The sequence below is a fragment of the Betta splendens genome, chromosome 6, assembly GCF_900634795.4.
Source record: "Betta splendens chromosome 6, fBetSpl5.4, whole genome shotgun sequence".
In the NCBI taxonomy this organism is placed as follows: domain Eukaryota; kingdom Metazoa; phylum Chordata; class Actinopteri; order Anabantiformes; family Osphronemidae; genus Betta; species Betta splendens.
Window position 1 is genome coordinate 14611231 of NC_040886.2, and position 17029 is coordinate 14628259.

At 53.5% G+C, this 17029-nt stretch overlaps 2 protein-coding genes across 3 annotated transcripts; one reads left to right on the forward strand and one right to left on the reverse strand.

Annotated features, from left to right (window-relative positions):
- Positions 1-5: 5 nt before the first annotated feature.
- Positions 6-3738, forward strand: ucmab (upper zone of growth plate and cartilage matrix associated b). Of its 2 annotated transcripts, none has more exons than XM_029153797.2 (6): positions 6-697; positions 831-1014; positions 1116-1178; positions 1262-1357; positions 3157-3255; positions 3335-3738. In XM_029153797.2, exons 2-6 carry the CDS (start codon positions 957-959, stop codon positions 3430-3432), a joined length of 414 nt encoding a protein of 137 aa, XP_029009630.1. In that variant the 5' UTR covers positions 6-697; positions 831-956; the 3' UTR covers positions 3433-3738. The 2 variants fall into 2 exon arrangements, with proteins under 2 accessions (XP_029009630.1, XP_055365467.1); XM_055509492.1 differs by having other exon boundaries at positions 6-346; positions 574-1014.
- Positions 3739-3750: 12 nt separating this feature from the next.
- camk1db (calcium/calmodulin-dependent protein kinase 1Db) lies at positions 3751-16184 on the reverse strand. The gene is made up of 11 exons (XM_029153793.3): positions 15411-16184; positions 10204-10335; positions 9153-9227; positions 8449-8587; positions 7980-8106; positions 7708-7783; positions 7219-7331; positions 6735-6813; positions 5971-6058; positions 5723-5885; positions 3751-5474 (listed from the first exon to the last, which is right to left on the reverse strand). The coding sequence occupies exons 1-11, from the start codon at positions 15503-15505 to the stop codon at positions 5314-5316; spliced, it is 1248 nt and encodes a 415-aa protein (XP_029009626.1). The 5' UTR covers positions 15506-16184; the 3' UTR covers positions 3751-5313.
- Between the last annotated feature and the right edge of the window lie 845 nt (positions 16185-17029).

Sequence of the window (17029 nt, forward strand, 5' to 3'; positions counted from 1 at the left end):
GCGCCACCCAGCGGTCGGTGCGCAAAATGGCGCCGGGGCGCACAGTGAAGACACACAGCGACCCCTGCTGGAGGAAATCCGCCAGGCCCACGCGCGTTTCACAAGAAACCTCAGCTGTTAATGAAAGAATACTTACAGCCTCTGCAACCACATGGAAATAGCTGATATAATTATGCACTAATGGAAATAATCAGAATGTAGAAGCAGGCCAGCCATGCAAAGTGAATGAATGCTGTGTTCCAGGGTTTATGGCACTGACCATCATAAAGGAGCAGCACGGCTCTCAGCATTTCATATACGCCCACCTACTGCAGCAACAACAGGCTCATGGGCAACGAAAGTCACGGTAAAGTCACGGCGCGATGCTCCGTCTTCATCCCACACACTTCTAAATGCACATCATCACACGTTTCCCCGGCCTCAAACCCGTCCGTCAGCTTCGATCCTCCCACCCCGGACCGCTCCGTAAACAATTTCACCGTTCGCTCTCTCTTCTGGAGCGGAGCGAGAATTCAGGTGGGGAAAGCTCAAGCAAACACACGTCTGCATACTTTCCTGTACGACTTTATGCAGGAGCAGAGAGAGAGCGGCTTTGTCCGGGGGAACGTCTCAGCTCCACCTGAAACGGAGCCCTCTGGCAGGAAAAGGCCCCCGTTCGGGGCTCTGCTCGACTTTTTCGACTTGTTTTTCCACTGAGGTCAGTGTTTTCGCTGTCTGGTTCATCGTCGCGCGGGTGTTGACGGGTCGTGATCCGTGCTCGGCCCGTGGTGTCATTTCCACTCCACCTGTGGGTTAATCTGAGTCCTCCGCTCCCTGCTGCTTCTTATCAGATCTGCCCGGACACTCCCTTCCTCCCCTGACAGCGTCAGTCACATCCCCCCAGCCCCCCCACCCCCCGCCTCCCGGCCCCCTTCATAGCTCCCGGCAGCAGCTCAGACCTGCACTCAGACCTTAAGATGTCCTGGACGTGTGCACCGCTGCTGGCCCTCCTCACTGTGCTCCTTGCACTCTCACGTGAGTTCGGATCCAGTGTGTGTTTGTGACTGTTGCCAGTGCTTTTTTTCGCTGCCCGTGCGTCGGGAGCCCAGACTCAGCGTCTTTGTGCTCTGGCCCAGTGTCTCCGGAGGTGGACTCCGCAGCCATGCCCGGCACCGCAGGCAGCGCCCGAGACCCGCCAGGTAAGAGGCCCCCCTCCCCGGCCGCGCCCTCCCCCTCCACCCCCGCCGCGATGCGAGCTGAACCCCCTCCTGCTGCACCCCAGGTCCACTCGGGAGGGTTTTCATGAAGGAGGCCGACGCCGCGGACTTCTTCAGAAGACGCAGCAGGCGCAGCATGAAGTCCCAGGACGAGATTAACAGTGAGTCCAAGCTGGGTGTGGAATGAGGTCTGGCCCGGCGAGGTGGTACCGGGGCGTGTGTGGTGTCGGTTGGCGTCCAGCCATCGTGTTATATAAATTATATTCTGGCAGCCTCACTGTTATTATTCATGTTTACCTTATCGGTATTTAGAAGGATTTATCAATGGGCCAAAAGTAAAGCAGCTTAAAGATGAACACACACATAATCTTAACCCTTCACGTCCCCAGTGAAGAACCAGAACCTCAATTTGAATGTACTGTAATTCATATCATACACGCATCATCATTAGGGCCTATGACTCTAAATACTAGCTTTTTGAGCATATACTGCTTCCCACAGGTTTAAAGTTGGGCGACTGGTTCCTTAAAACCAAATTGGAGGATTTATAAATAACAATGAAAACAAGCATATGTCAAATATTCACCAGCCAGCTCTGTATGAAACAGCTCTTCCTCATCCTCATCATCAAGAGCTTCACTGTTGCATTTCTGTTCTATTACACTTAAAAGCAAACCTGCCAGCGTGTTAATAGGCAGCGGCTCTGCCTCCTCTGCTCAGCACTGCAGCAGGGGCCACAGGCCAGCATGGAGCTCACACACAGACACAGACAGACAGACAAACACACAGACACACACAGGCGCACGCACACACACACACACACACACACACACACACACACACATACACATACACATGCGCACACACGCACACCCATGCACACACACACACACGCATACACACACACTAACACAGACATTAACACACACACACACAGACACAGGTGCACACACACACACACATACACAGGTGCACGCACACACACACACACACACACACACACACAGGTGCACACACAGACACACACACAGACATTAACACACACACAGACATTAACACACACACACACACACACAGACATTAACACACACACACACACACACAGACACACACACACACACACACACACACACACACACACAGACACAGTGCAGGGCTGATTTATTCTGCTGCGAACGCTCACATCCTCCATCAGGTCTGACATTCTCGAGTGATTTAACAGCGCTGCTGTGCGCGGCGCTGCCAACAGGAAGGTGAGAGCACACACTGAGACTGTGTTTGCAGTTGTGTAACACGCGGCGGGTCCGTGTCACGACAACAAGACACTTTGTGCCGTCGGGGGAGGCATAAAGTGAGCACAAAGCGGAGAACAGAGACGGCCGCGAGACGGACGAGCGAGTGGGAGAGCGGCCGCGAGCTGAATGCGGAATGTGAGAAGGGTCAGAGAGAGAACGCGAGTTGAGGAGCGAGACAAATACACGCAGCGCTCTTTGAAGAGGCCGCTCCTGCAGCGCAGGCGCACACACGCACGGCGTGAGTCCTGCAGGTGCACGGACTCTGCAAAGGAAAGCACGCCGTCTATGTGTCACCCGAGCTGCTCCAGTGGGTGGATAATGTACAGTTTCAGGGCAGAGCGCGCACATCCAGACACAGATGAGAGGAACCAGTGCTGTTTGATGCCGGCTTGGCTTTTGTGGGGGCTGCTGAGACATAAAGAGCAGCAGCGCTGCGAACACGGCGCCTGTGCAGCGGTCGAAGGGAGAGCAGATGGCCGATAGGAGGCGCTGTTTCCCCGGTTGAACCTGCAGCGAGCCCGTCAGCGTGCACCGACGTGCTGGAGGTCCAGGTGCAGCACTGAGAGCTTCATATGCCAGCTGACAGCACGCGCCAGGCAGCTACATGAAGTGTTCTAGTTGTCACAAGTAAAATCAGTGAAAGGTCCCACATTCTGTGCCTGCAGCGGAGCAGAGACTGGCCTCGGCTGCCGACGAGCGGAAGCGAGAGTTCCACGAGGAGAAGAGGAACGAGTTCGAGAGCTACGCCGAGGAGGAGCACGACGGTTCGTACCCCGCACCCCCCGCACCCCGGGGGGCCCGCGTGACGCGGCCCGCTCATTCACGCACCTTCTCCCGTTTCAGAGCAGAACGAGAGGAGCAGGGAGAGCACGGAGCAGTGGAGGGAGTTCCACTACGACGGGATGCATCCTCCGCACGAGTACAACCGCCACTCCGTCTGAGGCGGAGCCGAGACGCCGGAGTGACGTCACAGCAAGAGGCTTTCATTTACTCACTAGTTGGAATAATTTCAAATGATGCAAATTATTCCTGACTGTGCTTCGCATGGTTTGTCTGTAAACCCAATAGACATATATACTGTGTGCATGTAAACCTACACACGGGGTAAGTAAGGAACCAAAAAGGAGTATTACAAGTAATATTTAGCTTTATGTGACACAGGCTATTGCACCTGTTGCTTATTTCTAAGTACCTCTTCGCATCGGCCCAATTTAACAAACACATGTAAATAAATACATTATCTCAAATACTGAAGCCACTTGTTTTTCAAATGGTAAACGTTTAATATTGATGCACACGTACCCACACACTCGCTGGAGGAGTGAAGCCATTTCTATTACAGACTTGTACTTCATAATGTGTCAGAGAAGCAACGACACGAGCGAACAAGGCTCTCTTTAATACAGAAACCTCTACAACAGTGTGATACATGCATACTTGTGGGATTAAACACTTCACAGTTGTTGATTTCTTCTTTTTTTGCACTTTCTTTTGGGGGGAGACAAAGAAATAGGGAAGACAAAAAAGAAAAGCCCACAACCTGTGTTGTTGAGATTTGTATTTACAGTAAACAGGCTTAAAGTCCACGTGTCAATATTCACCACAACATTTTAGATAATTCAAACCCTGTGATGTTGAGTGCCTTTTCCTCTAATTCATGTTGAGGAATCTACAATGTGCCTCATTCAAGGACCGGTCTCTCCTCTGTGTGAAAGTCTTCAGAGGAGGCAGGAAGGAGAACGAGCCTTCCTGCGAAATTCAACAGGCTTCCATGAAAAGCACAGTGATTCCACACTCACAGTGAGCGAGTCGTCTGCAGACCAGCGACTGAGCTGCAACGGTGCACGTTCCCCACACACACACACTCACTCACACACACACTCCACTAATGGACACATCTGCTTTAATTCAGATCCGCAATTCAAGGTTTTTAAAAAGTGAAGACAATCCCGTCACAACGCATGTGAAGAATCTGAGGAATGAAAATCGCGCTCACGTCTCCCAATGGCTCATCAGAATAATAAGCATCTGCAGCTTCCCGGTATTTTCACCGTCCCCATCACCAGCAGCCAGGCTCGGTCCGGTTAGCGTCACGCTGGAGCACATCCCTGAGAACTGGTCGTGAAGCCACAACACGGGGGTGCCCTCCTGTGGTGGAGGAGGACTTCACAGTCACTCAAGTCACAGCTACTACAGCACGTCCTGTGTCCCAACGCATTTACACGCTTCCACGACCTTACAAAAGTTAGAGGATATTGTAGGAAAATAAATAATCCAGTGCGTCGGGCCCAAAAGCACACAATCCTGCTCGCGTTCCGCGGCCACTTCAAAGTAAAGCGATTACACACGTTGTTGTCACTGAAAATTGACGAGTTGCCACGACGACGAGGAGTTCAGGGTGCAGACGACGTCACGACGATTCACCACGGCTTGAAGCTTATGTTTCACTTGCGTTACACGACTTGACTCAGCGGCTCCGGGCGGGTTATTTACACACGGCACAGAGGGGGGCGTCCCGTCTCCGAGGAGCGGCCTCAAGCGGAGGTCTCCACTCAGCGAGGCGCGTCCCCCGCAGCAGCGGCCTGTTCGTCTGCCGGAGGGCCGCGGCGCAGCCTGAACGTGGCGCCTGCGGAGCCTCTGCCCCTCTGAGCGTCCAGGTCTGTGTGACAGTGGGAGGGGCGGCGCCCCTCAAATTCCTCCCGCGGCTGGCGGAATCGGGCGGGAGGCGGCGGCGGGATGGGCGAGCTGGGCAACGGCGTGGACTCACGAGGCCTGTCTCACAGCTCCGTGGTCTCCCAGCTCACCTCCCGCGGAACCTGGCGTCATTTAGTCCCCGTGTGGATGACCGTGACGGTGGAGGGCCGCGGCCGCGACGCCTCCGCCGCCGCCGCCGACACCGCCGGCTCCTCGCGGACGGGAGAGGGGGCGTCGGAGTCCCGGTTGTAGGCTTTGACAGCAGGGGGCAGGGGGGCTATCGGAGGACCTGTGGGAGGAAAGGCAGAAGACGGAGGCCGTTAACGAGGCCAGTACTGTTCACTGTAATGAAGCCAGTGACACTGTGCAGCAGCGGGTGGGTTTTTCATAGCTAGCGTCCAAAAGCAGAGCTGGACTCATTCTTGGCATTAATAGAAACATTCCTGACCGGAACGGAACCATCGGCTAATTAGCGGCCGACCGGTTCCATCAAACCATCAGCACAACAAATCTGACAAATAAAATAAATGTGCTCACCGTCCGCCAGGGACAGCGGGGCACAGTCCACGGACTGGCTCTTGGCCGGAGCCCGGCTCTGGGGGCTGGACACGGAGCCGCCGCCGTGGACGCTGCTGCCGAAGCTGGAGCCCAGCTGGAGGCGCCTCATGTGGCGGATCACGGCCGTGGCGTTGAACGCTTGCTGCGGCGCGAGACAAGCGGAGACAAAGGGTCAAAGGTCACGGCAACGACAGACGCGCGGCGGCGGGAACAGGCGGCCAGCTCACCCTCCATTTGCTCTTGGCGAAGTTCTTCCTCATCTGCCGGCTGACGGATTCGTGGATGTTCTTGCAGAGGGCCGTGTCGCCGGCGATCCTGAGAATCCAAACATGGTGTGAACACGCGTTTACCACAGACCCACATTTGTTTCTGCGATTCCCCTGCCAGTCGCCCCCCTGCTGTTCTCATCATTTATTTTCACTCGTGTTTGATGGATGCTGCCACGTCTCTGCAGGAGATAAACCGATGGCCTCACTTTGTGTCACATTCATCATAACTTAGTCTATGAAGCCTCATCAGCGAGAGCCATTTGTTTCCGTTAGGACACCTGTTACCAGTGTCACAAAGCGCGTAGTTGTATGAGACGGATCAGCTGCCCTGGGCCCCGAAGGCTCATTATTGGCTAACAGACTTATTTATATTGGCCCCCTCAGCTGGAGGCGGCGGCCCACACCAGCCTGCTCTCGTTAGCTCCGGCTCGGGCCTGGGATGACATCCTAATAGTTCATTAGAGCATCCACATTCTTCAAGGATCCTTCAGGATGCCAGCCACTAATTGGCAGACATTTATTCAGCAGATCCCTCGCTCGCCCGGCGGAGCCGAGCAGAGGTGGGCTCGCAGCTTGGAGCCATGGCGACAGATGACAGTGGGAGGACATGCTCCCCATGACAAATGCACGAGCCGGGCGATCTGCGTCACACCGCCGGTCCGTCGCACCGAGACGCGCGGTTCCTCGTGATTGTCTGCGTGTGGCGACGAGTCGCTTCTCACCAGGGGTGCTGAAGAGCCTGGTCACATGTGAATCTCTTCTCCGGGTCCTTCTCCATTAGGGAGCTGATGAAGTCTTTGGCTGTGGAAGACATCGAGAAAGTCAAGGGCAGGTCCGATTGGGACTACGTTCGTACCACAAGGCCCATCTAGTACTTTAGTGTCCCTAGTTGGTACCCTGTATTGCTGCAAAGACCCTGGAAGCTAGTTTGTAAATAGAACTGACTTGACTGAAGGAGACAACAGGAAATGAGAATGAGCGAAGGACAAAAACAATCATAGCAAACAGAATAACCGAGCAGAGAACCAGAACCCGTGGAGCCACAAACGAGGTCAAACGGGTGCCTGGCCTTTAATTGTTGAAGCATCTGTTGAAGTTCACAGAGCGATGCAGCAGCAGGATGCTCTACCCTCATTGTGGTAATGGCAGCCTGCCCGGGCTGCTTTATTACACGGGCCCAAGCCTGACTCGTTTAAAGCGGCTCACCCGAGTCCGAGATGTCGTCCCAGTACGGCGCGTCGAACTCGTAGTCGGCCTTGAGAATCTGCTCGAAGAGCTTGGAGTCGTTCTCGTCGTAGAAGGGAGGGTAACCGCACAGTCTGAGGCCAGAAGACATTACGAGTCAGCAACGCCACCATCCAGCACATGTTACAAACTTCACTCAACTAAAAGGATTGCGTTTGTGGCCTGATTCCATTCACTGTCAATTAGAGTTTATCACAAATAATGCAGCAAGAGATAGTTCAATGGGATTAGAGAGGCTGTCGATGCTAAACGCACTGAAAATGGGATTAAATATCAGTTAAATGTGACATTTATTGATTTGTTTTAGCCTGGTAGCATCAGTGACTGCCTTCACGTATATCAAGGCATTCGAAACCAGGTTTTTATTATGTGGGGTCTGTGGGGCTGCTGCTTCCTGTTTACATGCAAACTAAAATTCATTCCATTGTGTGCGTTAAACGAAGCACTCACAGGATGTAGGCGATGACGCCGATAGACCAGCAGTCCACAGCTTTACTGTAGGGCTTCTGGGCCAAAACCTCAGGAGCTGCAGCAGAGACATGGTTGCACAAAGCGTCAGAGGACAGTGTGAACACGCGAGCGTCTGCGAGTGCGCCCGTGGCAGATGGCGGAGGTTGACCTGCGCCTACGGCCAGATTATCTACGCTCGTGTTTAGCCAACGACAGAATCTCATTATGTCGGAGCGTTTCCACGAGCGCCGCGGCTCAGAGGGCGGCCTCACCCACGTATCCCGGGGTCCCACAGGCCGTGGCCATCACGTCACCCGTCCCCTCCATCTTTGAAAGGCCGAAGTCGCTGATCATGATCTTTGACTCATCGTCGGGGCTGAAGTACAGCAGGTTCTCAGGCTGAAAACACAAAAAGAAAGAGGGTTTTTTGACATTTGTGGTTTCCATGAGTTCATTTCTGTCTTCATTGAGCTCAGTGGCTTTAAAAAGACATTAACATCGCCCAAGGTCTCAGGGGTAACATGTGTAACATGTGCCTGGTGAAACATCCCCTGGATTTGTCATTGAGGAGTCACAGTAGCTGTACTCATCAGGACCTCAGATTTTATTTTTGTCAGTAAAACAGGTGACATTTGACATTTGTGGGGGATCCACAGCCAGAGGTCGTGTAATGTCACACACGTAAATTACATAGGAGGGATTCCCCCGCTCTCAGGCTGTTGGTTGCACGTATGGTTTCACCTTTAGGTCTCGGTGCACTATGCCCATGGAGTGGAGATAGTTGACTGCATCCAAAACCTGCCGAATGAGCCGGCTGGCGTCCATCTCCGTGTAGAAGCCCTTCTCCACGATCCGGTCGAACAGCTCCCCCCCAGACACCCTGTCAGCACACGGACGACACCCCGAGTCTGCGTTACACAGCAGGAGAATGGAAAAGCTGCCCTAACACATGGGGCAATCGTGACCTGCCCCATGCAAGCACTTCGTCTACGGCGTCTCGCTGATTTATCTGCATTCTTCTGCATTAAACTTAAACGTCACAAGCGATGTTAAGTTGGGAAATAATCACCAGGCTGCGCCTCCGCAGACGAGACGCTCGCTCGTCTCATGAGTGAGACTTGGAGGCAGCATTACGCACCTTTCAGAGGGACAAAGGGGGCAGATAATCGCTGCCTAAATGGCTGGCGCATTAGTCACAAACACCGAGAAATTATGCGGCGAGAGCGAAAGGTCTCCGATGACGGCGGCATGTGCCACGAGCAGGAAAATGGCAGCGCCGGGTGGAGGCCTTTCATGGGGAGACAGCATAAAGTGGATTCAGAGAGCATCCGTTCTCTATCAGTCTCCACTACTGTTCCTAATGACGACACCTGTTTACATCACGTTTTAAAACCTCGAACGCCTCGCACGAGTGGAAGTCTGACCCGAACCAAGGTCGTACTTACAGCTGCATGATGAGGTACAGGTGGTTGGAGCTCTCGTAGATGTCCTCCAGAGCCACAATGTTCTCATGCTTTATCCTGGAGAGACACAACAGCTTCCTGTCAGCGTCTGTTCATGTCGGCACAAGACACTAATGAGGTGCAATTAGGCTTCCCTTTGTTAAGATGATGCCCTGCCAAATGCAAACAGATCATTTTTTGTTTTTGTTACAGCACATTGGCTGTAATTACACCGTGTGTGTGTGTGTGTGTGTGTGTGTACCCTTGTGAAAATTGTACCAAAGCATTGTGTCAAAGCACTTCTTTCACAGACAGGAGAAAACCTCTTGCACGTGATCGAGTGTGTGGGGATTCTTCGAGAATGCAAATCATGGAGTCATGAAGCGGCAACCCCTGTCAGCAGGAGCACCTGGAGGGATAATACAGGACGGATGCTGGGAGCCGGTGTCCAGGCAACCGACCAGCAAGGTTTTAGTTAGGAAAAAAAGCAGCCTCTGCGAGGAGAGATGCAGATGACAGATCGTGTTCAGAAGGGCAGGTGGCTGAAAAGGAAAAGGTGGGTGTGTAAGACGGGGGAGGCGAGAGTCTCAAAGGACTAAACAACCTTCACAACTTCCTTTGTACATCCAGAATGAAAATGAAGGAGCGGTTTGAGGGCTGCGAGACTAACGGAGATGCATGGAGCTCGACGACAGGGAGAAAAGAGAAATCAGGGTTGAGACAAAAAAAGGGAAGTGAACCGATAGCAACTGTAACTAGGCAACTACACCCAACAACGGGCATCCTCATTTCAAGGGTGACTGATAACTGAGACTCTCAGAGGAATTACCCATCAGGCCCCGGAGGAGGATGGCGTGTCACCTGGTGTCAGCGCAATCCTATCAACCTCCGTCGAGGCGCGCGCACCCAAAATAGGCGACAGATGAGACCGGGCCAGGAAGTCAATAAAGTCTGACAGTGATTGGTAAATAAAGTGAGCGGGGCCTGCGCGGCCTCCCGGAGGAAGCGCCGAGGCAGCGGCGCGGCGGAGCGGAGCGGAGCGGGCGGTACCTACCTCCTCAGCACAGCGATTTCGTTCTCGATGCTCATCTCCTTCCCTTTCAGAGCCTTCTTTGGGATGCACTTGATCGCCACCATCTTCCCCGCGGACTTCTCCCGGGCCATCACCACCTCGGAAAAGGCGCCCCTGCAAAAGAAACGGAGGCGAAGTTAACAACTTTGACCGGGGCCCAGTCGGAGCACACGGGCCCCGGCCGGGGCCCGGTCGGGGCCCACAGCCTTCTGTGCTGGATCACACTTCGTCCTCGTGTGCAGCCAAACGCACAGCAAACACTTAAGGACGGCGGTAGCGTGTCTTCCTCCACCATCTGTTCCCACGTACGAGAGCCTTTAAAACAAATACGGAATTAAGGGAATGTTTGCACAGGCAATCTGTATCTGTTGCTATGGAGCCACACTCAGTCCACCTTAATGAAACTGGCCGATCGCCTTTTACACCCTCTGGTTTTCATTACACACTTTCAGAGGCAGCTTTTTACGCGCTGGAGCTCTCAGGGCGGTTTAGTGGAAGTGTTTTAGTGACTGTTTGAAAGTCGCCGGGTCGTTTTCACTGAACCAGAAGTGTAGGAAATCTAAAAGGACTAAAAATAAGCTAATCCCAGATCAACTGATGAACTGGAGGCAGCTCGGACTCAATCTCTGCACCTTGTTGATGTTTCCAGATGGACGACTCCGTCCTCCCACATTTGAGTCACATTAACTGGTGAGTGAGTGGTCTCCCCGTCCAGGGGGTGGCGCCCCATGACCCTGGGAAAGCAGAGTCATGCATTCTTCCTCTGACACGCTGTTCAATCTCTGAAATTGATGGTTTGGTGGAATGCTGTCAGTTATAGGTGAAGCAGAGAGACTCCCCTGAAATAATGCGTCAAACAGCAGGAGGGAAAACACCATGAAGACATTCTGCTGTCAAAGTGGGCTCAGTTCCTCCAAACAGGCTCTAAACTCGCTGCACTAAGTCCCACCAGGGTCATTAAATCCACACTAATCCTCCTCTACACCAGCACATGGGGGGGGGTCAGTTATGTCATGATGCACAAATACACACTGCGCACAAACACACTACCTGGTCACAAAGTCCGGCCCCAGGTGTCATGAGCTAAAACACGCTCGCTGCGGCTCCGGAGGAGCTGAGAGCACGCGTCCCGCGGCTGTGACCTCGTTCGGGCTGCTGGTGCGGGGCGATATGTAAATTCAAGGGCTTCTGTGGGACTCCACGCTACAGCAGCATTGGTACCGGCCCCGGCAGGCCCTCACTGCAGCAGCCGTTCACCTCTGAGCGCGCTCTGTGCAGCAGGAGACGCAGCGACGGAAACCACAGGAAACACCTGTGAACTGACAGAGAGGCTCCGCTCAGCGAGCAGACGAGCAGCGGCGCTTCCTGTCAATGACGGCATGTCAGAATGCACGCCTGCGACTGCGGCGTTGGATGCCTCGTCAGTGCATCCAACACCGCGGTCTGTGCTGCAGCTGCAGGTAACGCCACCGCTTCAGGAGTCCACAGGAATTAAAGGGACGTGCATGTGGTGATGCTGCACATGCACAAAGAACGTGGAACACAGGAGGATCCTTCAGCGAGGACTCTGCTTATTTGTCCTGAGAGGTGTCTCCCACCTGGCAGGAAACGCACCAAAGAACCCTGACGCCAGTAAACCGGGCCGGAGTCCCAGGCTGCACACCGTCCCACCGGGCCGGATGATAACAGTCGCATTCTGAGCTCTTCCCAGAGGCACAGAGCCGCCTGTTCCCAGATCTCATGCGACAGTCTGCAGTCACCGCCACACGATGTGCAGGACATCCGAGCCAAAGCTGACTCATGTGAAACGTGGGCCGCTGTCAGTGTGAAACGGGCGGCTGATGCTGCAGATGTAAGAGCAATGCTTGGTGTCGGGGGGGGGGGGGGGGGGGGGGGGGGGGGATCTTCTTGTGTGAGCGGCCTGTTACACAACATATGGGATGGAGGTGGGAATGCGATAATCCAGGTCCAGTTGCTGCCGGCGTGACCTCCTCGTGAGGCTCGGAACCGGCGCGTGACGCAGCCCTTGGTTGCAGAGCACGCCCACATGCGACGACTACAGCCGTCAGCCACATGAATGCACCTCAGCCATGACTCCTCCACTTCAACACCTGCTGCTCAGGGCCACGCCAGCCAGAGAGGCGGCCGGAAGGCCCGCGAGACGGCCGCGACTCCTGAAGAGGACGCTTGTGATGAATGACATCCAGCGGCTCTCGCGGTCCCAGCGACGGAAGCTGGGGATAATTTATTCAAGGCGCTCACCGGGGCCCGAGGCGGCGTCGCAGGAACGGGGACTCTGTGTTCGGCAGAGTGTTGATCACACGGCTGGAGGACGAGAGGCACGAAATGTCTCCTGCAGTGGGAACAAGCAAGGACTTCCAGCTTCCCAGTTGCCTAGCTGCCGCTTCCACCGCTTTCAGGGGGTTTCAAGGACCAGCTCGCCTCCACACAAACAGAGGTTCAGAGAATCGCTGACTGACGCCGTCGGTTTGACGGTGCCGAGGAGACGCCAGAGAAAACTAAAAAACACGATCATCTGTGTCGGTGTAATCAAATATCGTGTCTTCGGTGGAATGACAAGTGACACATGTAGGTCGACTTTAGCTAAACTCTTGCAGCAGGAGCCGACAGAGCAGCTTTAATCTCAAAGTCAGAGTCTAAAAATACACAAGAATGAACTTTAAAAAAAAGGAACTCGATTGGAAAACGGAGTTTTAGTTCTGCTTTGACCCCAGGTATGAACTGGAACATCCTGACGCGCGGACATTTGAGCTGCTGATAAGCGAGGGTCTAAAAGTTCCTTCGCTACTTGTTCAGGAAGCCTCGACTGGCTTTCTAAAATAGCACACGTCAAACAGAGACCGACCTCTCCACTAGTGGGAGCCCAGTAACATGCAGCAGCTACGCCCCACTTTGGCTCAGGTTCAATAAATGGATGAAATCCTTGGATGGAGGAAGGAACCCTTGGCTCCGACCGCGCCCCTGAAAAAGGAGGCCACCGTATCTCCGCCTCCCGCCCGCTGGGACCTCTGAAGGTGTTTGTGGTCAGGTTTCTTAATTTGCTTCAGCAGCGCATCAGCGGCGTACGGGCCCGAAATTAGCCGCGAGGCAAACGGCGCTGAAGCGGAACGGCCGACTTCAGAGGCCGAGATCTCATTAGAGCACAGGATCACGAGTGGAGAGTGAACACAGCGGAAGGGGCCGAAGCCCCACCAGAACCGGCACCGGCAGCGGCACAAGCATAACCAGCACCAGAACCATCAGTACAGAACCATCAGTACCAGCAACAGCACCAGCAACAGAACCGTCAGCACCAGAACCATCAGCAACAGAACCAGCAGCACCAGCACCAACACTGGCTCCAGCACAAGCACAACCAGCACCAGAACCAGAACCATCAACAGCACCAGCAACAGCTTGTACACTAACCCATCATCATCATCATGGCATGAACTACGTGCAGACGCCCGCTTCAACCCTGAGCTGTGTTCAAGTATCAGTATGACTGTAACAGTACTGCATTCCAGGTTTCACACATCATTACACAAAAAGGTTCAGTCTGTCAACTATTTGCCTGAATAGTAACAAATAAACGACAAGTTAAAAGCACAATGGTGTCTGTTGAGCTGTAGAAGGATAACATAAGAGCATAAAATTTTATTGCTGAGGTAAAGTAACACATAATTGGCCTTAATCGCTTGAGTAAATCTATTTGGTGACTTTCCAACGCTGAAGTAGTGAATAATGATGCTTTGGCACCAAGACACAGTGGAGGGATGATCTCTCCTGGACAGGTTTGGGGGAAACCTGCAGGAGGAGGAGGATGATGAAGCACACACACACACACACACACACACACACACACACACACACACACACACACACACACACACACACACACACACACACACACACACACACACACACACACACACACACACACACACACACACACACACACACACGCCGGGCTGTGGGCGAGGGACGCGTGTTCCTCCAACCTGGGCATTGTGTGGACAGCAAATCACGATGATTCACTGGTGTTATTCAGAGGCTCTTCACACATAAATGAAAGCCTTGGGGAAATCAGAAGTGCCTCCAGGTAGGAACGTCTGACTGTTTAGTGCGACAGCCGGAGTGGCGAGTGCGCTGTGTGAATCACCGGCCTGTGAGAGAATGCTGTGACGGGGGAGCGGACCTGCGGTCACGAGGACCCGTCCTGGATTCCACAGGACAAGATGGTGGACACGGCCAAGTTTGCACGAGAAGCGGCTGCGGATCCGGCAGCGAGGCCGTTTCAGCCGTTATGAATGGCTTCCGTCCGCGCTTCGGCTGCAGCGAAGCTTTCTGTGCTCGGCTTGACGCCGGTTTCTGAGGCCGACTTAGAAAAACAGATATTTCCCTGGGGAGGCAGGGCCTTCCCCAACACAACAGCCTGGAATGAGTCTCTGTCGGGAGGAGGGGCTCGTCTTCGGGGGCCAAGGGTCCAACAGGAAACGGTAAACACACAGTATAACATGTGTGACGGCAACCAAGCGATCTATCACCACAATGACGGCCTCGATGCTGTTTCAGTCATAAAAGCACAACCTACTCCAGAGCAGCTTCCAGGATGAGGAAGAGGGATGATGTCAAACACCCCCAGCAACAAAACCCTGGAATTTGCCTGCTGAGACACGGGAAAGGCCATAATCTGTGACACCAGGCCGGCCGAACTGAGCCGAGCTCCAGAACGTCGGGGCGTTCAGAGAATCTGTGTCACTAGGTTGAATCGGGCTCGACTGGAGCAGACGGCGCCTTCGTTCGGCTCGGAGCTCGTCTCAGCGTGTGTGCGGAACCAGGCCCAGCTGGCGGAGTTCTGCCGAACGTCCCCGATCACCAGGCTGAATGGATCCACGACCTAACGAGGCGCGTCACGCGTGTCGGGGCCACGCTCGCCATTCATTTCCCCAGTGTCTGGGTGTTTACTGGTATCGGTCACCTGGCTGCCGTTTTTTAACGGGCTTTTGAGCGTGTCGTTAGTTCAAGAGGCCCCTGTCTGCGCGCCACCGCCGAGAAACTCTCACCTGATTCAACAGCTGTCAGTCCGCTTCGTTTCCGTTAAACGCTACAATGTGTCATTGTTGTCTGAGGCTAAGTGGATACAAAGTTTCTAGTCGCCCGCGAGCCTGCGTTATCTCGGTACTCACGTGCCAAGGACTTCCTTGAAGTCAAATATTTTCTTGATATCGTCGACATGCTTTTTCCAGGATCCATCGCTGGACTCGCCGTTTTCTTTCGCCATGTCGCACCGGGGAGGGGGGAAGAGACGCCGCTGGAGGATTCCAGCCGTCTCACCCAACCAAAGAAGAAGAAGAAGAAGAAGAAGAGCAAAAGAAAGTAGCGCACTTGTGCCTTTCGCCAAGGTCTCGTGGCGGCTCGTCAGCGCAGACCTCAGCGTCCTCAGCTCATGCACGCGGCCAGGCGAGCCCACGGACGGCTGCTGCGTCCGACCCCGACAGCTTATTCGACTAATCACTTTGACGTAGCGGCTCTCGAGCCCGAGCTTCCCCGCTGTTCGGCTCACTGTGGCGGGGAGTCACCGGCTCTCCTCCTCCTCCTCCTCTTCGTCGTCCTCCTCCTCCTTCTGCCCGGGCAGGACTCAGTCCGCGTCAAACGCCGCCGTTGCGAGCTGAAGTCGGGCTACTTGGCAGGCGCATCGGAGCCGCTGTGCCACGGAGTCACACCGACGAGCGACCGACCGACCGACCGCCCCGCGGTTGTTATAGCAATAGGGGGAGTGGGAGGCTGCCGCTCCCGCCTATCTGGCTGACAGCGCGCACAGCGAGCGATTTAAGTGTTCGCATTGCACCAAATCACCGGCCCGGTCCGAACTCCGCCGGACTCACCGGTGTCGTGAGCAGGCGACGCTGAAGCACATGCTTGGGTTTAAACCCGGTGTCCGTGCACGGATGCTTTCATTTTAACGCGTGTTGAAATGCAGAGGCGGGGGCGTAGCTAGGAGTCATGAGGACCCATGAAGGGTGGGCAACCCCGGCCCCCCTGTCCACTTTCTGTAGTTAATCGATCACTAATTCTAGACTATTCTAGAGCCACATATATTTTACACGAGACTCCAAAGGACGGAAGCCAAAGAAATAAAATGTGTCCTTAGTGCATCAACACATCTGCAGTCCAAACTGCAAAAACATGATTCATTCCTCAGGGTCTGTGCTTCTAAACATCCTTAAAGGAGATCTGTTAGAACACCACCAGCATCATGTCACCTGTACAGGACCAGAAATATTCTTCTCTCACATTATGACGTGAATTTACTGTGACAAAATTCACCGCGTGATTCAATCTGGGATTTTACATTTACAATGTGAGTTTGAACACTGACCCTCTGTTGGTTTCCAGTGACTGCTGTAGCAACGCGGTGATGGAAGCGTTTGGCAATAGGAGCAGTTAGATAAAGCGTCCTATTGAAGTGTCAATAATGAGGCTCAAAAAAGAAAACAAAGGCATCAAAGAGACAGTAGCTGTTTGGAGAATGTGAAAAAAGTCATGTGGATTAAAATATATAAATGGAAATGAAGAAAATGTTCTTTTATCATCAGGAATGCTCTGTTATTTAGGAAAAACTGCAGGAATACAATTATGCAAATTCTTGATAAACCTCAAACAGAGAGCAATCAAGGTTTTCAACCATGCACTAATATGAAAATACTTTATGTTGACATGAGAAAGAAGAAGAAGAAAGATCAAAAAGAAAGCGCTAATTCCACTATTTCATCCATCAAACTGGTTTACTGGAATATTTCAAATG